The 24,935-nt window shown below is 40.0% G+C and overlaps 1 protein-coding gene across 1 annotated transcript in view; it reads right to left on the bottom strand.

Annotated features, from left to right (window-relative positions):
- Positions 1–24,935, bottom strand: part of atm (ATM serine/threonine kinase) — a 167,863-nt gene that overhangs the window by 126,196 nt on the left and 16,732 nt on the right. Inside the window, exons 5-16 of the mRNA XM_043691843.2 lie at positions 23,559–23,723; positions 22,420–22,585; positions 19,305–19,543; positions 18,716–18,885; positions 17,523–17,692; positions 15,308–15,679; positions 13,283–13,480; positions 9,753–9,851; positions 4,778–5,009; positions 3,659–3,784; positions 1,913–2,032; positions 151–240 (exon numbers count right to left, since the gene is read on the bottom strand). Of these exons, the coding sequence (XP_043547778.2) occupies positions 151–240; positions 1,913–2,032; positions 3,659–3,784; positions 4,778–5,009; positions 9,753–9,851; positions 13,283–13,480; positions 15,308–15,679; positions 17,523–17,692; positions 18,716–18,885; positions 19,305–19,543; positions 22,420–22,585; positions 23,559–23,723 (2,147 nt within the window). The remainder of the gene's footprint in view (positions 1–150; positions 241–1,912; positions 2,033–3,658; positions 3,785–4,777; positions 5,010–9,752; positions 9,852–13,282; positions 13,481–15,307; positions 15,680–17,522; positions 17,693–18,715; positions 18,886–19,304; positions 19,544–22,419; positions 22,586–23,558; positions 23,724–24,935) is intronic.

The raw sequence follows: 24,935 nt of genomic DNA, 5'->3' as shown, positions 1-24,935 counted from the left end.
GTAGCATATACGTTTCAACATGGTAATAGCATTTTCCACTGTTTAGATATAGCAAATTACAGTGTACTAAACCCAGCTTATACAACCAGCAACACATTTAAAACACCCAATTTGCTGATCTGCCTTGGAACTTTTCAGTTAATCTCTTACCAGTTGCTTGCAAATCTGGACCAGATCATTCATAAATCTTGCTGGAAATAATTGAAGGAAGAGAACAGATGAGCTTCTCTTTGCCCAAAGCTGTTAAAATAATAACAAAAACAAATTTATTTCTGGGGGAGCGAAGAAGTACTAATTATTATTGATCATCTTTGAGTATTTAAGAATATGTAGCAATTTAGACAGAATACTTCTTAGTAAAGCTAAAAATATAACGATACACTTTGTAGAGATGTACAGCACAGAAACAGACTCTTTGGTCCAACTCATCTATGCCAACCAGATATCCTAACCTAATCTTGTCCCATTTGTCAGCTCTTGGCCCATATCTCTTTAAACCCTTCCTATTCATAGACCCATTCAGATGTCTTTCGATTATTATAATGGTACCAGCCTCCACTACCTCCTCTGGCAGATCATTCCATTCATGCACCACCCTCTGCGTGAAAAGGTTGCCCCTTAGGTCTCTTCAATTTTAGTTTTTTTTTTCTTGTTGAAACTACTATAGCAAATTAATCATTGTTTTGAAGAAACTAAAACATTTATCAAATCAGTGCAATAAAAGCAAAATCTGGAGTGCCAATATGAAGCACCTTATTGTATATTTGAGAAACACCAGATAAGAACATATTAACAGAAGTAAACCATTTAGCCTATTGAACCTGTCCTTCAATTCTAGATCATAACTGAACACACAGTGCTTTACCTAGAACAAATTTCTTTAGGAATGGCTTCAGATATGTATGTAGAATGGTGGCAAAATAACTACACACAGGACAGTATCACATCACCAAATAATCCTTTATTTACTTAAGCACAGTACACAGGCTGTCACCAGCCAGGTCAGAGACAGTCCCCTGTACTGAGGATATTATAATCTTCTGGTTTTTTATTTATTTCCATTAAAAAAGAACGGCAGTACACACTGGCTATGGCCAGCCAGCTTGGAGTCAGTCCTCAACAGAGGGGATTCTAATCTCCTGGTTATATATATTTTTTTAAACCCCACACTACCATCAAACAACTGGATGCTCATTTTCCCAAGTCATGAGGATGCAGATATAGGTCACAGTGTAAAAACAATAAGTGCAGAAAACTTTATTTATATTCCACCAGCAGGAAGAAAGGAAACACCCAAGTGGCCAGTGACAAGCAGTGCCCTTCTCATCAGAGGGCAATGCCTGGGTGATCAAAAAAGTGAAGGGGGAGGTGGGTAGGGATGAAATTAAAATAGAATCAGCAGGGGGAATAAAGCACTCCACACCCTGTGGTGCACACCTCTCCCTGTCATCTGGTTATATTGGTCAGCTAGGGCTTTCCTGATTGGCCCAATAAAGGATCCCATAATCAACAAAATGCAGCTGGTTCCAATCACGACAAATGGATTGTCACAGCAATATCCCGTAGAGTTGGTTGAGTAAAGAACATTGATAAGAACCCCAAGAGAGTTCCTTGCTCTTCTCTGAATGGCAGAATAGAATAATTTAATCTAAATGAACGTCAGGATCATCCCATCTGAAGGTGGCACTCTCAAATGTGCAGAACTCAGAATATATTCTATTTTCATCTCATCAAATCTTGACATGGAGTTGAACTTAGAACTTCTGACTTGAGGATGAGGACACTAACATTTAGAATTATTGCACCTAAAGTAAATTTATTTCCATTAACAGATGAAATATAACCATGTCCATTTAATGAAGGTGAATGCATTCAGTATAATGTAAATATTGAACTGTACTTAGATAGATACCTTAGTGGGAGAGTGTAGACATTTTGAGCATACAGTAACCAAAGTTTTCATGGCTTTCAACTCCTCATTAAGTTTGTTTTTGGCCGAAGAAATGAATTCACCAGCAGCCAGTATGCAAGACTAAGAAGCAAAAAGAGATCAACTATCACAACTTTATTTACAAAAAGAAATTTGAATAAGATTTCTGAAATACACTATGAGAATTATTTTATAATTGCCAGTTGCATCAGTGAACAGAAGCAACACATCCCAAGTGACCATGCTAGTCCAGAATAATACTTCCTTAAATTTCCTGTCCTAATTTATCAGCGTGTTCTACACGCAACCCCTGTTATAGACCTACTCCTCAAGATTGCATTGGCAAGGGAAGGATAAATGGGGAGCACGGTTGCAAGCTTGTAATTCCTTGTAATTCATGCATTTCTCATTTCCAAATCTCATAGCCTTCTGGTTGCTGGAGAGCAAAACAAACATGTCCCAGAATACGCAGCACAGGTGGCATGCGTCAGATTATGCATCTCTCACATGCACACTTCTTCAACCCCTTTGAAAGCAAACTTGGTGAGGCAAAACCTGATACAAATCATGACGCTGGTTTATTTCACAGGAGCAGAAATACTTAGATTAACAATTATAATCCAACAGCTCTTAGGTAAATACATACAACTTGCTACAGCTAGTGATAAAAATAAAGTATCACACGTTATTAAACTAGTAAACCATCGAGTTTAACAAAATTTGAACTAATTTCAGTTCACCAATATTATACAAAGGTTCATGTGCAACGACAGTGATAAAGCACATATTTTTTTAAAAAAGCATGATTTTGATATTCCCATTTATTTTGTCTCATTCTTTCTCATGCTAAGTAAAATTTAACTGCTTCGCACAGTTAATTAAATTCAAAGTGATAGCAATAACACAATTCAAGCAACCTAAAATGAAATGCAGATGGATTACAGATAAACGTTACCAAAAAGAATTTACCGAAAATTAAGATTATTAATAAAAGTGGGGAAAAGCAATACATTCTTTTGGATAGATTTTAAACTCATCAATGAGAGATGACCAGATCGAAAAATATAATTTTGACTGGTTGCTATCACGCATTCCTAATTGGACAGTTTTTTACAAAGTTCTATTCCGATATTAAATTTGAACTTTTACATCAATCTCACTGCACAATGCAAAACTATATAGCACATTTGGTCTCCAAGTTACATTATTAAATCATATCAAGTGTGAATGTGTGTACATTCTGGAACCATGGCGAAACTACACCTGTATTTTGTTGCTGCCATGGCTTAGTGGCGACAGAGGGGGTTAAGAAAGAGAAACAGAGATTTCCAAAAATGGAAGGGAGATAATAGAGAGGGAAACAAGAAGACACGGATACACACACAAACAAAACACAACAACACACACACGCGCACACACACAAAACACAACACACACACGTGCACACACGGCTCCATTCATCGACAGAATACTCTGAACCAATCTTCAGCATTATAAGTTTACTAACTCTACTATCATTAGTCCCAGGCTAATGGCAATAAGGTTGCTTCAAAATGAAATAATGGTGAAATGCTGTTTTTAGAAAGGCTTTCAAAATCATTTTGAAGGGATTGAACTTATGTCTTTTTAAGAAATTACACAACATGTTCAAGACTTTTATGTGACAGCCTTTGACATGTTGTTCAGATTCTAAATCAAGAACTTAGAAGCCAGATCTCAATAATATACCTTTGCCTTCTGAAACAGAACAGATGTATTTGCATCACCCTCACTGATGACAGCAACATCAGCATATCCTTGGAGTACACCAATGATGAGGTCTGCACAGCGAACCTGGCATTCTGGAGGAACCATCTGAAACCAATAAGTAAAATACAGACATTAACAGTGATTTGGAGACATGAACTGTAGATTAACACAGTAAAGATATCAAATCCTCTACTTGTTCATGATAAGACATTTGCTAGGGTTGCATAAGTTAACTTAATTATAAATGTTCTTTATGAGTTTTTTTTTTAATCAGTTAAACACAATTATTCATTCATGTGTACTCTATCCAAGCACAGGTCCTGGGTGTCAGGGATGCTTCATTAATTTCCTTGGCTGTTTTTGTTTGCCATTGCTTTCCACTTTCAAGACGATGAGGAGATCTTAATACACGGTTGACATTATTCTAAACCACATATTAGCCAGCTAAGCTAAACAGCTCAACTGTTATTTAATAAGGTCAAATATACTGCCATTACAATTTCCTCAAAATCAACAATAAATTAAAAATCAAAGTTTGAATCATGCATTTTAAACAAAAATGAATTTGCCTTTTTATAGCTTCTCTTAATTTTATATGTTAAAATAAAGTAATTTTTCCATATCTTTCCTAAGTAGCTTCACCTAATTCTGCACGGCTTAATATTTCACATGTCAGTGCAAAATACAGAGAGCATTTGACAGATGGTGGAATACAGTTGTTTTTGAATTTGTTAAACTTAGTTGCAAAGTTAACAAGCTCCTCTTTCCTGGGAGGTAAAGAATCCCTGCACAATATTTTGAAAGATTACAATACCTAGGGGAAAATAAGGGCTCTGAAAACACTGTGTTTCGCTTGGTTAAACGTTCAAATTTTCAGAAATACCTGAATTTTCGGGTCAATTCCTTTCCTCAAATTGGAGGATTTTGAGAGTGTGTGAATTAATTTTTCCAAATGGATTGCCATTACGTTCGTAACTAATATGAATGATCAAATGAATTCACATTCGTTCTCTTCCTTGCCTTTCATACAATGTAACCAAAGTTTAATGTAAGGTTTGGAAAAAATATCTTCTGCAAGGTCATATTGTAAACACTTACCATAGCAGAATGCAGACATTCAATCAATGATAATAGATATTCCTCCAGTTTGTTCTTCAAAGTATGTTTGACACTTATTCTTGATGCAACAGATTTCTTATTTTGAAGTGATACAACAGTGCTACTGTAGTTTAGAGTTTCATCAAATGTCGTTTGCAGGAAAAGGTGTTCAGTTTCTGAAAAAACTGTGCCATCTTTGGCATCTGGATCTGGGTTTTTACCTGCTAATACACTTGGAAAGGACAGAAACTTTACTGTTGTTTATTAATAGTTCACAATGATAAGAGTAAAGTCATTAAAACCTGATCACTCTTTACTAATGTTAGTTAGCACTACTATTGAACTCTGTTGTCCTCTGCAGAACTAAGCTAACATGTGTACAAGGAGAAGATCAGGTCATTTGGCCTCTTGGATCTGCTCTACCACTAAGATCATCAGTTAATCACTGATCTGGGTGGCACGGTGGCACAGTGGTTAGCACTGCTACCTCACAGCGCTAGAGACCTAGGTTCAATTCCCGCCTCAGGCAACTCTGTGTGTGGAGTTTGCACATTGCCTGCGTGGGTTTCCTCCCACAGTCCAAAAATGTGCAGGTTAGGTGAATTGACCATGCTAAATTGCCCATAGTGTTAGGTGAAGGGGTAAATGTAGGGGTTGTTTGGGTGGGTTGCTCTTCGGAGGGTCGGTGTGGACTTGTTGAGCCGAAGGGCCTGTTTCCACACTAAGTAATCTAATCTAATAGCCGCAAATCCACATTCCTGCCTATCTCCATATCCTTATACCACTTGCTTCTCAAGGATCTATCAACCTCAGCCTTAAAATTATTTAGACCCTGCTATAATATGGTTACACAATTCCTACAAGTGAATTCTCCACCCAAATCATTTTCAGTCTGGTTTTCTGACCTTAGGTCATCTCTCTTTATTCTGATGTCATCTTTATTAACTGAAACAGCCTCCCTCCACCTTTTTCTAGCTTCCTGTCTTTCCGAAATGTCCTGTTTTCTTTTAATATTCAATCTATGTCATCCTGCAGCCATGTTTCAGTAATAGTTGCCAGATCATACTTATTTCCACTTGCGCATTCAGTACATTTGTTTGGCACGCAAAATTGACATGCATTCTGATATCGAGTCTCTTGTTTTATATTCTTACTCTTGTTGTAACCTCTTATCTGTTCATTTAGTCTTAAATTTGCACACACTATCTCCTCCTGATAGTCTGTTTATCATACTCTGTATTGCAGCCTCTCTCTTTGGCATTGTCATTACTCTGAGTTATTGTGATCTAAATAGCTACTTCTATTTTATTTCAATTGCATAGTTACTTTTGTCATTTTTCTATATTTCAAATAATCCTGTCAGATGTGGAAGATCAGGGAGCAGTAAGAGTGTGTATGTTTACAGCAAGTGTGTCTGGCTGCAGCTCCCTTCAGATGCATGGATTGGTTGGAGTAGTAGTTGGAAGCACTGAGAATCATACAGGAGGCAGAGAGTGTGATCAATAGTAGTTTCAGGGAAGTGGTCACACTACTTCAGTCAGGTAAGTAGGCGACCTCCAGGAAACATAGGCTCAGGAAAACTTTCTCAATCAATATGTAGATAAGGGGCAAAACTCGACCTTCTCCTGGGAAACAAGACAGGTCGAGTGACTGAGGTGTTAGTGAGGGAGCACTTTGGGAACAGTGGCCACAATTCAGCTTTAAAATACTTTTTGAAAAGGACAAGCCTGGTCCATAAGTACTAAATTGGGGCAAGGCCAATTTCGATGGTATTAGACAGGAATTCTTTTCCTCAGTTGATTTAGGGGAGGCTGTTCACAGGTAAATGGATATCTGGCAAGTGAGAGGCTTTCAAAATCAAGATAAAGAGTGTTCAGGGACATTTTCAAGGACATATTCCTGTTAGTGTGAAGGAAGAGGGAACACTGCATGAGTGGAGATATTGAGGTTCTGGTCAAGAAAAAGGAGATATATGTCAAGTATAGACAACTGGGATCAAGTGAATCCCTTGAGGAGTATACTGGGTGCAGGTGTACACATAAGAGGGAAATCAGCAGGGCAAAAAGGGGACATTAGATAGTTTTGGCAAGTAGGGTAAAGGAGAATCCAAAGAGATTCTACAAGTTTATTAAAGGACAAAAGTGCAGCTAGAGAGAGAGAGAGTAGGGCCTCTTAAAGATTAACCAGGCCGCCTATGTGTGGAACCACAGGGGATGGGTGAGATCCTCAATAAGTATTTTGTGTCAGTATTTACTGGAGGAAACATGAAGGCTTGGAAACTTGAGGAAATAAATAATGGTGTCTTGAAAAGGGTTCACATTAGAGAAGAGGAGGCATAGAGGTCTTAAAACACATAAAAGGTGGGTAAATCCTCAGGACCTGATCAAGTATTTCGCAGAACATTGTGTGAAGCTAGGGAAGAAACTGATGGCCCCAGAGATATTTGTACCATCAACAGCCACTGGTGAGGTGCCGGAAGACTCGAGCATGGTTAATGTTGTGGCATTATTCAATAAAGGCTGCAAGGAAAAGCCAGGGAACGATAGACCAGTGAGTATTTATTACATCAGTGGTTGGTAAGTTGTTGCAGAGAAGTCTGAGAGACAGGATTTACATGCATTTGGAAGGGAAGGACTGATTAGGAACAGTTGGCGTAACTTTGATTTTGGGAAATTATGTCTCACAAATTCGATTGAACCTTTTGAAAAAGTGACCAAGAAGACAGATGAAGGCAGAACAGTAGACATTGTCAACATGGATTTTAGCAAGGCTTTTGATAAGGTTCCTCTGATAGACTGGTTAGAAAAGTTAGATCACATGGGATCCAGGGAAAGCTAGCCAAGTGGATACAAAAGTGGCTTGACAGTGGGAGACAGAGGGTGGTGGTAGAGGGTGCTTGTTCCAACTGGGTGCCTGTGACCACTGCTGGCGGCAAGGATTGATGGGGATCCACTGTTGTTTGTCATTTATATAAACAACTTGGAGGAGAATCTAGAAGGCATGGTTAGTACGTTTGCTGATGACACCAAAATTGGTGACATAGTGGACAGTGAAGAAGGTTATCTAAGAATACAATGAGACCTTAATCAACTGAGCCAGTGGGCCAAGGAATTGCAGATGGAGATTACATCAGTTAAATGCAAGGTTTGCATTTTGGCAAGACAAACCAGGGCAGAACCTACACAGTAGGGCCCTGGGGAGTGTTGTCAAACGAAGAGACCTAGGGGTGCAGGCACACAGTTCCTTGAAAGTAGCATCACAGATAGACTAGAGTGGTGATAGACATTTGGCATGTTTGCTTTCATCAGTCAGAGCACTGAGTACAGGAGTTGGGACATCAAGTTACAGCTGTACAAGGTCTTGGCATTTGGAGTACTGCATACAATTCTAGTCATCCTGGCATTAGAAAGGATGTGATTAAAATGGAAAGGGTTCAAAAAATATTTACAAGCATGTTATCGACATTGGAAGGTTTGTGTTAGAAGGAGAGACTGGGGCTTTTTTCCCTGCAACGTCAGAGGCTGATGGATGATCGTATGTAGGTTTATAAAATCACCAGGGTCATAGATAATGTGACTAGCCAAGGTCTTTGCCCCAGAATAGGAGAGTCCAAAAATAAAGGGCATAGGTTTAAGGGGAGAGGGGAAAGATTTAAAAGGGACCAGAGAGGCAACTTTTTCCACACAAATTGGTGCGTATATGGAATGAGCTGCCAAAGGAAATAGTAGAGGTGGATACAAGGACAACATTTAAAAGACAATTGGATAAGTATATGGATTGAAAAGGTTTAGAGGGATATGGGCCAAACACAGGTAAATAGGATTAGTTCAGTTTAGGAAACGTGGTTGGCATGGACGAGTTGAGCCAAAGGGCGTGTTTGCATGCTGTACAAGTCTGTTTCAAATTATGATCTATTTTGAACCTTCGAAAACGAAGAAACCTAAATCAGCCTTCCCTTTTCTTATTTCCTTTGTCTCCACTCTCAGTAACTTATTCTATGATTTAACAGATAAATTTTTCCAGTTTTTGTGATTTATTTTTCTAAACAGTCTCATTTCTGCATCAAAATCTGGACTTATACAAAAAGCATCCTTGTAGTTTACTCATTTCCCTCTTCTTAGCCTGAAGATGCTTCCTTGTTTCAGCACTGATACCTCATCAAATTAACTGTTCTCCACATACTTTAAGCCCACAAGATGAATGGCAGAATCACAGCCAGACCAGATTCTGTTCTCAGACACAACACGACGGTTGAAGTTGATGAAGTTTCAATTATACATTAAGGAAAGGTGCCATCATAGGTGAAGCATTAATGGACAAAATAGGTGCACATGTTGTCTCTGTGTGGGGAAGGGATGGGGGCAGAGGCAAGTGCCTGGACTCTGCATGAACTGAAATTTTACCTGGCAAATTTTTATCAGATCCAGGCCAAGATGTTTATACAGCTGTATAATCTTGACAGGCTTACACATTTTGTCAAGTGCATTACTTTTGTCTGATGTACTGCAGAAGGCTTGGTGCGTTGTTTTTGTAAAGGAAAATAAATTAGTCTTTCCGTCTCATTCCTGACATCACTACACATTCTACCACGTTTGACTGTGGTAATCCAACCCCAATATTAACTTCAAATTTAAATCTAGAATTCATATTTTCTATTTATAGCTCCTCCACCGAAAAAAAATTTGTAGAAGCATGTTATTTTCTAATATGGTTGTAGCCTTCAGCATGTGGAATCAACATTAACTACAGTTGCCAAACCATTTTGAAATCATTTTCAATTGTAATTTGTTCACCACCATTCTTGCACAACAATGTCAGTTGCATTTGAAATTGTTCCGAGCTGGAGAAATAGTTTGGAATATTACTAGAAACTTCTGCTGCTATATTAGAAACATCTGAGGTGAAGCAGGATCACAACTGAAATAGCCATTTCAAATCCATAAAATGAATCTATTGGTATATTTATTTAGTTTACCTCTCTGGCGAAGGTGAGTGAAAAAAATCCATCCCTGCTTTGCAGTCCTTCAGCGTCAGAACAACCAATATTTGAGAAATAAGCTGATTTGGAAAATCCCTATTAAAACAGTGAGGCAAACATGATATTTACCACGAGCAAACAAAGAATAATGCAAAAGCAAAAAACTACAGATATTGGAAATCTGAAATAAAACTACACAATGCTGGAAATATAGAAAATTTGGGAGTGTATATATTAAGGATATAATAGCAGAGCATTTAGAAATAGATAATATGGCCGAGCAGAGTCAACGTGGCTTAACGAAGAGGAAATCATGCCAGACAAATTTTATCAGAATTCTTTCAGGCAGTATAGATAAAGGGGAAGCAGTAAATGCAATATCTTTGAATTTTCAGAAGGGTACAGAATCAGATATGACCCCCAGGGTGTTGGAATAAAGTAAATAAATAAAGTGAGGACTGCAGATGCTGGAAACCAGAGTTTAATTAGAGTGGTGCTGGAAAAGCACAGCAGGTCAGGCAGCATCTGAGGGGCAGGAAAATCGAAGTTTGGGGCAAAAGCCTCCAGGGTGGAGAGATACGTTGGGGGCGGGGAAAAGATAACAAAGAGTACTGTAGGTGAATGGGGGTGAGATGGAGGTGATAGGTCAGAGGGGAGGGTGGAGTGGATAGGTGGGAAGGGAGATTGGCAGGTAGGACAGGTCATGAGGACAGTGCTGAGCTGGAAGGTTGGAACTGGGGTAAGGTCAGGGGAGGGGAAATTAGGAAACTGGTGAAGTCCGCATTGATGCCCTGGGGTTGAAGTGTTCCGAGGCGGACGATGAGGCGTTCTTCTTCCAGGCGTCAGGTGGTGAGGGAGCGGAGGTGGAGGAGGCCCAGGACCTGCATGTCCTCAGCAGAGTGGGAGGGGGAATTGAAATGTTGGGCCAGGGGGCGGTGGGGGTTGATTGGTGCGGGTGTCTGGAGATGTTCCCTAAAGTGCTCTGCGAGGAGGCGTCCAGTCTCCCAATGTAGAGGAGACCACATTGGAAACAACGGTTACAATAAATGACATTGGTGGATGTGCAGGTGAAACTCTGATGGATGTGGAAGGCTCCTTTGGGGCCTTGGATGGAGGTGAGGGAGGAGGTATGGGCGCAGGTTTTGCAATTCCTGCGGTGGCAGGGGAAGGTGCCAGGATGGGAGGGTGGGTTGTTGGGGGTCGTGGACCCAACCAGGTAGTCACAGAGGGAATGGTCTTTGTGGAAAGGAGTGGGGAGGGAAATATATCTCTGGTGGTGGGGTCCGTTTGGAGGTGGCGGATAATGCGGTTTATGCAAAGGTTGGTCGGATGGAAAGTGAGGACCAGGGGTTTCTGTCGTTGTTACAGTTGGAGGGGTGGGGTTTGAGGGTGGAGGTGTGGGATGTGGATGAGATGCACTGGAGGGCATCTTCAACCACATGGGAAGGGAAATTGTGGTCTCTAAAGAAGGAGGCCATCTGATGTGTTCTGTGGTGGAACTGGTCCTCCTGGGAGCAGATATGGTGGAGGCGGAGGAATTGGGAATACGGGATGGCATTTTTGCAGGAGGTAGGGTGGGAAGAAAGCGTAATCCAGGTAGCTGTGGGAGTCGGTGGGTTTGTAAAAAATGCCGGTGTCAAGTCGGTCATCATTAATGGAAATGGAGAGGTCCAGGAAGGGGAGACAGGTGTCAGAGATGGTCCAGGTGAATTTAAGGTGGGATGGAATGTGTTGGTGAAGTTGATGAACTGCTTAACCTCCTCGTGGGAGCACGAGGTGACACCGATGCAGTCATCAATGTAGCGAAGGAAAAGGTGAGGAGTGGTGCTGGTGTAACTATGGAAGATGGACTGTTCTACATAGGAGAAAGTGAGGACTGCAGATGCTGGAGATCAGAGCTTAAAAATGTGTTGCTGAAAAAGCGCAGCAGGTCAGGCAGCATCAAAGGAGAAGGAGAATCGACGTTTCGGGCATAAGCCCTTCTTCAAGAGGAGGGTGTGCCAAGCAGGCTAAGATAAAAGGTAGGGAGGAGGGACTTGGGAGGAGGGGCGTTGGGAATGCGATAGGTGTAAGGAGGTTAAGGTGAGGGTGATAGGCCGGAGAGGGGATGGGGGCGGAGAGGTCGGGAAGAAGATTGCAGGTCAAGAAGGCGGTGCTGAGTCTGAGGGCTGGGACTGAGAAAAGGTGGGGGGAGGGGAAATGTGGAAGCTGGAGAAATCTGCACTCATCCCCTGTGGCTGGAGGGTTCCTAGGCGGACGATGAGTTGCTCTTCCTCCAGGCGTCGTGTTGCCATGGTCTGGCGATGGAGGAGGCCAAGGACCTGCATGTCCTCCATGGCCGCTCCCTCACCATCCGACGCCTGGAGGAGGAATGTCTCATCGTCCGCCTTGGAACACTTCAACCCCAGGGCATCAATGTGGACTTCACCAGTTTCCTCATTTCCCCTGTTCCAACCTTCCAGCTCAGCACTGTCCTCATGACCTGTCCTACCTGCCAATCTCCCTTCCCACCTATCCCCTCCATCCCCACCCCCCATTCACTTATTGTACTCTTTGCTACCTTCTCCCCAGCTCTCCCCCCCCCCCCACCAAATCTCACCCTGGAGGCCCCCTGCCTCATTCCTGATGAAGAACCAGAGGGCATAATTTCAGAATAAGGATCACCCTTTAAAACAGATATGAGCAGGAATTTATTTTCTCATAGGATACTGAATCTGTGAAATTCCTCACTGCAGAGGACTATTGAGGTTGGGAAATTAAACGTATTTGTTTTAAACATTTTCTAATCAACCCCTTCAGAGATGTTATTACACATCTCTAGAGCAGATGGGTCTTGAACATCTTGGCTCAGAGGTTGGGACACCGTCATTACAACACCGTCATTACGTCACCTTTATGTAGATTTAAGACTGTGATAAACAGATTTTTAATCAGTGAGGAAATCAAAGGTTATGGGTAAAAGTAGAGCTGAGGATTATTAGATCACCCATGATCTCCTTGAATGATGGAGAAGAATTGGGCTGAATGCCTTGCTTCTGCTCCTAGGTCTTATGCATAAGTGTAATTCATGAGCAAATGTGGGGTTTAAAACAGTTAAGATTGCTCCAGATATTGGAGGCTTTATTCAAGTAAAATTAGACATGTTAACCTTGAATTTGTTCCTAAAGATATTAAATTCAGCTTTTAAAAGTAATGTCCCTGAGGAATAAACCAGAAATGCCTAATTATGATAACAACGTGTTTGTTCTGATCAATCTGTCTTTAAAAACATTCGTATTAAGTAATGGGATATTTACCTTTTTTGTTCATTAACAATTTTGAACATTTCCAATTAGCTACAACCATCTTTGAAATATGAAGTTCATTCTATTCTGTTCAATAAAGACAATCCCAGAGATTAACAGGCTGATTACACATTTGAGTCTCAGACTTAGACATCACTTAAGCTTGGAAAATTCAATGTCCATTTATTATTGAATAACTAAATAGCATCCTGCAGCTTCAATTTATAGATATAATTGACCAACCTGCAGATAACAGATGGAAGCGCCACATTTTCTTCAACATCTTCATCTGCTCGGTATCCCAGTAGCCACCTCATTATTGCTTCTCTGAGTGTCTGTGGTCTGTCACCCGTAGTTATTAGATAATGTTCAGCTACACCATCCACTTTGTCTGGTAAAGTGCATTTTGCCAATGCTCGTGACAGACATTTAACTGCAGAGCTTAAGAACAATTTGGAACAACTTTCTGTTAATTACTTTTAAAATGAAAAGTCTCAAGTTTGGAGTATAAAATAGAAAACAACATTTTTAAAAAAATCTACTGGATACTAATGCAATAGTTTTCAATTTTGCATCTTTCATACAGCTTAATTACATTGGCTAGGTCATCATTCGGGATTTTTTTCAGCTTTTGCTGATGTAGCTCACCTTTGCAACAGCAATTAGTGATGGGCAATAAATAGCAGCCTAGTCAATAATGCTCATATTCTGTGAACATCAAGGTACTGAGGGAGGCAAGGGAAGAGGTTTATGGAGTCTTGACAGAGAGCTATGTGGCCTTCTTAGTCACAGATGAAGTCCCAGAAGACTGGAGAATAGCCAATCTTGTTATTTTGTTTAAGAAGGGCAACAGGGATAATCCAGGAAATTATAGTCTGGTGAGCCTTATATTATTGGTAGGGAACTTATTGGAGAAGAGTCTTCGGGACGTGATTTACTCACATTTGGAAAATAACGGACTTATTAGGGATAGTCAGCATGATTTTGAGAGGGGGTGGTCTTGTCTCACAAATTTGAATTTTTTGACCAAGTGACGAAGGTAATTGATGACATAGGGCAGTGGATGTTGTCTACATGGTCTTTACAAAAAAGATTTGACAAGGTCCCTCATGATAGGTCGGTCCAGGACATTAAGACACACAAGATTCACAGTGAGTTGGTCAACTGGATACAAAATTGGCATGGTCATAAAAGACAGAAAGTAGTTATGGAGGGGTGTTTTTCTGACTGGAGATTTGTGACTAGTGGTATTCTGCAAGCATCAGTGCTGGAACCTCTGTGGATTGTAATATATATACACACACACATGATTTGGCTGAAAATGCAAGTAGTCTGATTAGCAAGTTACAGACAACACAAAAAATGGTGGAGTTGTGGAAAGTGAAGAAGGTTGTCAAAGCATACGGCAGGATATAGATCAAGAAGAAAGTTGGGTGAAGAAATGGCAGATGGGAGTTTAATCCAGACAAATGTGAGGTGATGCATTTTGGGAGGTCAAATGCTCAAGTATAGGTCAATGCAGCACCCTTAGGACCACTGAAATACAGAACAATCTTGGGGTGCAGATCCACAGCTCCCTGAAAGGTGCTACACAAATGGATGAGGTCATAAAGGTTGTGTACAGCATGCTTGCCTTCACTGGTGGGAGCAAACAGTATAAAAGTTGGCAAGTCATGTTGCAATGTAAAACTTTAGTTTGACCACATTGGAGTATTGTGTGCAGCTCCGGTCATCAGACTATAGGAAAGGCTTTGGGGAGGGTGCAAAGAGATTTACCAGAACGTATTGGACTGTATTATCTTTAAGGAGAGGTTGGACAAACGTGGTTGGTTTTCATGAGAGCACTGGAGAATGAGGGGCGACCTGACAGAAGAATATATAATTATGAGAGCATGAACAGGAAGGATAGTCGGAGTCTTTTTCCCAAGGTGGAAATATCAAATACTCAGGGACACAGGTTTAAGGGGAGAGAGGATAAATTTAAAACAGATATGTGAGGCAAGTTTTCTTTTTTTTTTAAACACCTGAGGGTGGCAGGTGCCTGGAACATTGCCAGGGGAGGTGGTAGATGCAGATAATTCAGCCACATTTAAGAGGCATTTAGACAACATATGACCAGACAGAGTAAAGAGGGATCTGGACCATGTGCAGGCAGAGGGAATTAGTTTAGAATGGCATCATGGTCAGCACAGACATGGTGGGCTGAAAGGCCTGTTCCTGAGCTGTACTGTTTTGTGTTCTACGCTAACGGCTGCTTACTAGACTCACCTGGATGGTTGGCACGTGGAGGATGAAAAGATTTTCCAGAAATCCTTGTCTGGAACAGTCAGGTTTCCATGAAGAATAGCCTCTAGCAGCCGAAAGCTTTCAGCCTCAGTCTGCTGCGAGCTGATACTCCGAAGTGTTATGGCCCAGATCTTGGTCCAGAGTTTCTGCAGATCTAATTTCTGTGCACTACTCAAGTTTGACTTTTGACTTTGGCACACAGCAATCTCACGGAGACAGCAAAGAACATAAGAAATTTTCTCTCCACGTCTCTGCTGAGAGAGGATCTGGTGCAAGATGGTCAGAATAAGAACAAGCTCATTGCGGGGTACACTTGATGGATATTTTGCAACCAGAACTGTAGTGATTTGTAACCTAAGAAATGAAATCAAATTGTAGTATCATTTATGACGTACTAATATTCATTAAAGTTAAATATTTCATCAACAAATTCTAAAATTCAAATTTAAATTTTAGTTCAGCTCAGGAGATATCTAAATCTAAAAAAAGAAAGTACAATGTCCAGGGGTCTAATTAGAAGCGGAGTTTTTATTTTTCCAAATCTGGTTGATGGATAAGTGAAAAACTGGTATGGCTCTTTAAGCATAATACATTATACATTCTGTGAATGTCTTCCTCCACTTTTATCCAGAACTTGATAGACTGGAAAACTGCTAAAGAAATGCTCCTATTCAAAAAGGGAGGGAAACCAAAAGCAGGAAACTGTAGGCCAGTTAGCTGAACATCTGATGCTGGGAAAATGCCAGAGTCCATTATTAAGGAAGAAATATAGCAGGACATTTAAAAGAGCTTCACAAACTTAGAAAATGTAAGGTTATGCACATTATTCGGAAGAATCAGAAAGTATGGTATGATTTAAATAGAGAAAAAGTCTCCAAAACATTGCAGAGGGATCTGGGTGTCCTTGTGCATTAAACAAAGTTAACAATGCAGGTGCAGCAAGTAACTCAGGCAGCAAATGGAATTTTGGTGTTTATTGCTAGGAGATTGGAACTTAAAAATAGGGAAGTCTTATTACAACTATACAGAATGTTGGTGAAGGCCAGACACCTGGAATTTTGATCCAGAAATTTAAGAAAGGATATATTGGTAGCAGAGGCTTTTCAATAGAGATTCACTCGGCTGATCCACAGTTTGAAGAGGTTGACACATCAAGAACGGCTAAACAGGCTCAGCTTTTATTCAAAAGAGCTTAGAAGAATGAATGGCGATCTTATTGAAACTTACAACATTCTCAGGGGGCTTTACAGGGTAATTGTTGAGAAGATGTTTACTAGTGGAGGAATCTCAAACTGGGCAACATAGTTACAGAATAAAGTGACACTCATTTAAAATTCAGATGTAAAGGAATTTCTTCTCCCAGATTGTAGTGCATGTCGAGAGGCTGGATTCCTGAAAGTATTTAAAGTGGAGGCAGATAGAGTTTTGAAATGCCAGCGAGTTGAAGGTTGTGATGAGTTGACATGAAAGAGTAGTTGAGATCTGGGGCAGATCTGTCAAAAGCTTGTTGAATAGAAGGGATGCTTGAGGGGCCAAACGACCTTGATGCTCCTATTTCTTATGTTTTTATGTTTGGTCATTGCTTTTGCTGTTTTTCTTCTTCATTTCTATTTCTTTCATGCTTTATCATTTGTTGCTTGCTCTCTTACTCACTTCTTGACTGTTTATGTCTAACATATCTCCCTTCAGTGATAGCATTGTTGCTTAACCAATACAACAAAGAATATAGGAGTCAATTCAGTTAAAATTCCTCACTCAAGCAGAAAGAAGGCTGGGGATAATACATATTGGTAGGTTTCTTTCTTTTAAACCTATTATACTGGGAACCCTTCAGCAGACTTAAAAAAGGGAGATGGAGAGATTTCTTAGTCAGGATAATGTTTTGCTCAGGTTGAAGGGGGTAACAGTTGAGAAAAGGAACAAAAAAAGTGATTACTAGAGCATTGGGCAGCTTTTATGTATACAACAGTTTAAAATATTCCAATTCCATAGTCTTTATTGACTTGGACAGGTCTACCAAACGGAACAGAAAATTTTCCAGTTAACTGCACCTTTTTTCTTGAAATTTGATAGGCCCACTAATGGGAATAAGGTGGACTATAGGTATGTGTGATGAAATCCAAATATATGTAAAGTTTGGAGCAATTAATAATAAATTCAGCACAAAGTACATATCTAATTTTAACAGCAAACATACCAAGGTACCATATCAAAATCACTCTGTGATTTTTGCAGCCCATCTCGTACCACTTCCCATCCTAATTCAACACGTCGACGTTTGTTCGGTGTTCCCTGATGAGAAGGGCTTTGCGGTGAATCAACGTCTGTTACTGAAGACACAAACACCCTGGTACCTTGATCAAACAACTAAAAGCAAAAAATAAGTTAAACAAGTTTCACCTAAGGGTCTACATGATAAAAATATTTGTATGCTTCAATGTATTCTTCAACATTTGGATGACATAAAAATATATAAATGGCTTACCTATGATGTGAAATTTATTGAACCCATTATTATTAACTAACACCTCACCTCCCAAGTTGAAAGTTAACATGTCAGAGAAGTGTCAGGACTTGGAAATATATTGCCGTTCTTTTACCATCACTGAATCAAAATCCCGGAATTCCCTACGGAACCGCAGTTTTGAACCCCATATCTCAGGAACGATTACTGGCCCTGAATAGTTTTCAGAAGAAGTTCACAAGAATGGTCCCAGGAATGGAGAGCTTAACATATGAGGAACATTGGAGGACTCGGAGTCTATACTCAATGGAGTTTAGAAGGACCGGAGGCGGGGGTGGGGGTGGGGAGAAGGATCGGGGATGGGGGGGGGTTGGTAGTGATCTAGTTGAAACTTAAGGATTCTGAATGGTCTGGACAGAGTGGATGTTGGGAGGGTGTATCATTGGTAGGAGAGATATGGACCCGAGGGCACAGCTTTAGACTAAAGAGAAGACCTTTTTGAACGAAGATAAGGAGAAACTCCTTTAGCCAGAGAATGGTGAATCTATGGAATTCACTGCCACAGAAGGCTATGGAGGCCATGTTATTGAGTGTATTTAAGATTGAGATAGATAGGTTCTTGACTGTCAATGGGATCAAGGGTTATGGGAAGAGTTAAGGAGAATGGGGATGACCTATCAGCCATGATTGAATTGCAGAACAGACTCGACGGGCTGAAGAGCCTAACTTCTGCTCCTATGTCTTAAGGCAATGTGGGTCAACACAAGACAGGTAGAGTGCAGTGGTTCAAGAAGGCAGCTCACCTTCTCAAGGGCTACTAAAGATGGGCAGTAAATGCTGGCTAGCCAGTGACGTCCACGTCTGACAAATTAATAATGTTTTCAAAAATCCAAAACAAACCAATCAGAATTTCATTTCTGCTTTACCTGATGACAGATATCAGCAGCCAGATCAACTAAATTATCCTTGACAGCAACATGGCGCGTCCCTCCTGAGTATTTCCCTCTGCTTCCTATGTGGCTCACTTCACTCACAATTGTATCATAAAGACTATAAAGCAGGTTTTGCCATTTCAACCAGTCAGCTGCAAAAGCACCTATTGCACAAAAACATAAAATATGCAATTAAATACATTTAAACCCAGTTTAACATAAATAATATACAAACAATATTTCTAAGATTTAGAACAGTCCCTGGATTTTTAGAAAATCAGTGCGACTCACTGCTCATATGCAAAATTCTCCATTGCTTACAACTGTAAGGCAGATATATTACTTGGCTATCAACTAGTGAAATGAAAATGCATATATCAACACTATGCAGACAGCTTCCAGAAATCATACACAACTATATATGTACTGTTACTGATAATAAACAATTTGAATTAATAATTTAACAAGATATTTTCTTCCCAATATTGTTTGCAAATTGTGTACAAGAACAGAATGAATTAAATACACAGGCTGTGGAATTATAAAAGATAACTTAAAAACTTTCTTTAATCTACCCTTGTACCTTTCTCTGGTACTTTGGCACCTTTCGGGTGATGAGCTCGAAGCTGTAATCGGAAGAATTCAATGATTTCTTCTTTGAGGGAATCCTGGGGACGCCTCTGAGTCCAAATGCATAGCAGTGTTGGAAAAACCTCCTCGCCCAGTTTACACACCCGAATACGACAGTTCATTACGCACACATTGAGAAAGACATTGAGAGCTGACATGATGTTTTCAATAACAGCGAAAACTTGTTCTTGTCTGCAATACAGAAATAAGAATGAAAAGTGAAACATACAGTTCTTTTGTTAAAGCAGCATTTAGCTACAGTCATGGTAAAACCTTCATGTGCAGAACTAGAAAGTTTGGCTGATTGAGACATACTGCATATAACCCAGGAGACACAGTGACGATGATATCAATTGACTAATAATACAGACCCTCCAGGCTAATTCTGAGCCATAGCTTCAAAAACACCAGCATATCTGGTAGAATTTAAATTCAAATAAACGTTTTAACCAACCAGAATTGAAAACTAGTCATCAGTACTAGTCATCATGAAACCAACCATTGACTGTCACAAAGAAAAGGTTCACCAATCTATCATCCTTACCTGGTCTGGCCCAGGTGTGATGCCATATCCACAATATGCAGCTGATTCTCAACTGCCTGCAAAATTACTGACCAAGCTACTCAGTTCAAGGGCGATTAGGGTTGAACAACTAACACTAATCCTAACAGCAACACACAAATCCCAAAGAATAAAACAATATTGTCCATATCAATAGAGCAGCAGATCATATTTAAATAATTATTTATAACAGATAGTTATTTGCCTGAAAGGAAATTTTGTATAATATTCCATTAGCATTAATAATATAATTTCAATATGTTTAAATATCCTCAGTCTCACATCAAAATAACTCCACAGAGGCTGGCATCCCACTACCAAATCACCTTTTATTTACATGTGGAAAGTCCTTGACACTAATCTAGCTTCTTCAGAGCCAGCACTCAGAGTGAACAAAATCTCTGACACTCCTGATTTTTTTCTCTCTGAAATGACTCCACGAAGGCCAGTATCCTGTCACCAAGTTCCCCTTTATTTACATGTGTACAGTACATGACAATGATTCAGCTTCCTCAGAGCCAGGTCTCAGTGAATAAAATCTCTGATACTATTTATATACCAGCCAGGGCTCCCTGATTGGATGAGATTAACAGCCCCAATCAGGGTACTCATATTATATGACCACCTGGCTGACCTCATTATAATCACTACACACAGATGGCTTCATATAAATAATTGGCCTTTGGGGAATAAATTTCCCTTCAAATCAGCTATATTCCTCTGTGATGGGGCTCCTGCTTCTTGTTTCTTCCTGTGTTTTGAATTCTTACTATGCTGGGAAAATTTCTTGCACAATACATAATTTCACATTCTGTCTCAGCATAAAACAAGAATGAAATCCAATGACTTAGTGTCAATCTCCTGCCTCTCATCCACACCCTTGCACGTTGTTTCTATTTCAATAATAGTCCAATACTCTTTTGAATGCTCCAACTGAATCTGCCTCCATCACATCTTCCAGCAGTCCATTCCAGACCCAATCAAGTCCAAATATTGACTTTTGGAAGAGACCTTCAAATAAAAACCATAATAAAATTGTTAAATGAAATATAAATGCAATTCAAGAGATAATTTTAATTACTTTATTTTAAAAGATATACGCCTATCTCCTGTCTGTCCACACCACCTTCACTGCATCATATCAGGGACTATCTGGTGCCAGACCTGCTTTCTTCAAAGGCAGTACTATGTTGGTGCCTCAAGAAGTGGAAGTCATTATTCAAGGACCACATTGATTACATTGGAACCTTTGACTGAACTTTGATCTTCTGCTTCAACCAGCTTTTTCATTTCAAAAACACTTAAGAATGCAGTTAACAATGTGAAAACAAACAGATAATCCACTTTTGCAACATTGACTGGGGAACAGATATTGACCGGGATTTTTCTTTGAAATAGTACCATAGGAATTTTTTTTACATCCATTTGGAGTCTCAGTTCCTTATCTGAAAGATGGTCGAATCGGGCAATAGTCTCTCTGTACGGCACAGGATCATCAACCTTGCTTTTTTAGGCAATCAAGCTGTGCAGTAAACAGTGAATTTGAAATCTTTTAATTCAGAGTTAAGTGTGCCATCAACTCAGCCGGAACTAACACACACAAGGCCCTCGTGTGTCCTGGCTCTCCTAACAGCTTCCAAATGTATTGTGGTTATTACAGTACCAGTAATCTGATAGCACTTAATACAAGTGTGCCGAGTAGGTCATTGCTATGAAAGTTCATCCAACACAAAGGAATACACAGTAAGTTGCCAATTGATTGTATGCTCCAATGCTATCCTGAGAACACCAACACTGAGAAGTATGCGAGACCAACCTTTTTCTGCATTGCTCTCCCGCTGGTTGTCTGTCCAGTGACCATGCAGCTGTCACAGCAAAGCTGTACAAATAGGCACAGAAGCCAAACTCCCTACACTATTATCTCAATCTCAACTCTTGCGTCACCCCTCTCTCGACAATCTTAGAGGCCAGACATGAAAAACCTTGTTCCTACAAGCTGTTAAATGCGGTTTTAGTATCAAGGGGAGTCACTCTCAGCTCGCCTCAGGAATTCAGCTCTTTTGTCCACGTTTTAGCTAAGGCTATCATGAGATCAGGAGCTGAGGGGCTCTGGCAAACCTATCCTGAGCATCGGTTCTGACTCACCAAGTGTTTCTCGAAAACACTTTTGATGGCACTGTCCGTCACTTTGCTTCCCACTTGTTGCAGGTCGACCTGCATTGAATGGGGAAATCTGGATCTTGGAGTTTAGTAAAACATAATGGGGGATTGAAGGAGAAAAAAATCAGACATTTTAAATCACTTGTGGGATTCAGGTGACAAGTTGCATAATCATAGGGGACCAGTGACACAAACTGATTATTCTATGTCACGTTTAACAGTGAACTTATTAATCATAGAGTCATTGACAATATTAAATCGGTATTGCTGGTAACTATTATGATTTATCAACTAAAACACTTGTCTATATTCCTAAGGTGATGTATATATAAAAAAAAATCACTACCTTGCATTCTGCATTGCCTTTGCAAAGAACTCAAATAGTCTGGAGGTCAGTCCTTCACACTGGAAACAGCAACCTCTGACAAGAGTATGAATTATTCTGGCCACAAGAACCCGGTTAGTGTCATTAGACGTTTTCAGAAACATCTTGAAGTACAAGTTCATTAAATCTGAAAGGCAGAAGGAAATTAATCATTAGCTATTAATTACTCTTAATTTGTTAAACCTGTAGAATGCCAGGTTTAGTTCTAAACCTAATTCCCTACAACAGGTCCTCTTGATAAGAATACTAAAACCATATCAGTTAGGAAGTTTCAGGTGTATTTAAGGATCTGGATAATTCTATTTTTGAGATTCTCCAGAGAATGATTCACTCCACTGTATTAAATTTATCACCAGCTGATTTCAGAACAACTAGCATTTAAAAAAAACCTGAGATCTAGTTAATATTATGTGTGAAAGCAAAATGTGATCTATATAAACTTGTTCATTTTATTTTTGTGATGATAGGAATTTCACTAAACAGTAACAAAATATTACACTGCACTGAGTCCCATAACTTGAGGTCACATTCAAAAGTGATATATAACCATCAAAATAAATTGACTATTACCCTATTGACTTAATTAAAAATTAAGAAATTGAAAGACATGGCCTTTCACCTCCTTGACCTGGATTCAATGTCAATCCAGTCCAAATGAAGTAAACTTTCTTCTTTCTCTTAACTATACAACAGGGGTTGAAGTATTCACAGAGAGAATTGTCCAGTCACAAGTGAACACACACATGACCAGATGCAAAACTGGTGCTATTTCAAAATTTATTCAGAGGCCAATGGATGACCACGGCAGGAAATGGAAAAAAAAAGTCACACTGGTACAGTAAGAATGCTTGAGAATGGGATGAGATACATTGATAGGGAAGAGTGGTATGTTTTACACTTTGTCTAACTGTGCTTTATCAGATTCAAAAGCGTACAATGTCCATAACAGATACCTGAAAGAAGAGCATACCTGATGAGCATAAAAATACCTATCCACAAATATTATTATTGCGAATTTAACACCATTTACACTCCAACTCTTTTCTAAATCATTAAAAAATATCAACTAATTGCAGAAGTTTGAAACAAATAAAAAATACCTGACCACTGTTGTTGGGAAATTTCACACCAGTACTTCCTAATTGAGAGGATGTCCTTCAGCAGAATGCTGCTGTAGTCAGTACCATAAGCAGCACAACTAAATTTGGTCTGCAGCATATCCATGATGTGCTTCAGAAGGTCCTGACACTTTAGCCGTGGTCCTCCTACATGAAACATTATGAATGGAACAGTAATAAGCAAGGCAAGTTGTCAAAACTCCCACATTGCCTCAAAGGGAGGATGTAGATGAAGGAGAGGCATACACATGTGAGCAGAGCTGGATGGGACTGAGCTGAGAAAGGTTTGCTAGATTGGTTTGACAATCCTCTTGTTTTTCGAGACGCAGCCCTAAATAAATCAATGTTAGTAATTGTGTAAGCTCTGGGCAAACAACCCGAGTTTTCGTGCTGACAAGTCCCAGTGGAATCACCAGCATAAGTTCTGCTGGATCAATTTCTGGCAAACTGCAATTTCTGATTTCCACTGTATATTGGATCCCTGGACATTTTGATTCCCTTGTGGCCTTCAATAGTGGAGAACATCCTAATGTTCAGTGCCATTGGGTCCACGAGATCCAGGTCACTGCAATTATAAAGGATCAAGCAAGAATTTTCTGTTTCAGCACTATTCATGTCTCCATAGGCACTGAAGCAGTCCAAGTTCAAATGCAACAAGATCTGGACAACATCCAGGCTTGGGCCAACAAAGTGGAAAGTAACATTTGTGCCACACAAGTGCCAGGCTATGACCATCACCAATAAGAGACAATCTAACCACTGCCACTTGACATTCAATAGTGTTGCCATCACTGAATCCCCTACTATCAACATCCTCGGAGCTATCGTTGAGCAGGAACTCAACTGAACTCACCACATAAACACAATGGCTACAAGGGCAGGTCAGAAAATAGGAATATTATGGTGAGAAACTCACCTCCTGACTCCTCAAAGCCTGTCCACCACCTACAATCAGGAGTGTGATGGATTACTCCACAATTGCCTGGATGAGTGTGGCTCCAACTACACTTAAGAAGCTTAAACCATCCAAGACAAAGCAGCACACTTAATTAGCACTATATCCATAAGCAAACTTCCTCCATTATGATGCTCAGTAGCAGCAGTATGTGTTTTCTCCAAGATGCACTGCAGAAATTCACCAAAGATCCTCAGACAGCACCTCCCAAACCCATGACCACTTCAATCTAGAAGCACAAGATACATGTGAACACCGCCATTTTCAAGTTCCCCTCCAAGCCACTCACTATTCTGACATGGACATATCACTGATCCTTCACTGTTGCTAGGTCAAAATCTTGGAATTCTGTCTCCAAAGGCATTGTGGAGGCAGCTTAAGGGCAACTAGGGACGGGCAATAAA

Source organism: Chiloscyllium plagiosum, unplaced genomic scaffold (genome assembly GCF_037043375.1).
Source record: "Chiloscyllium plagiosum isolate Xiang-an unplaced genomic scaffold, Cpla_swu_hap1 HiC_scaffold_6, whole genome shotgun sequence".
NCBI classification, from domain to species: Eukaryota; Metazoa; Chordata; class Chondrichthyes; order Orectolobiformes; family Hemiscylliidae; genus Chiloscyllium; species Chiloscyllium plagiosum.
Note: the sequence above shows the minus strand (reverse complement) of the source record. Positions and strands in the feature narration are given on the sequence as shown.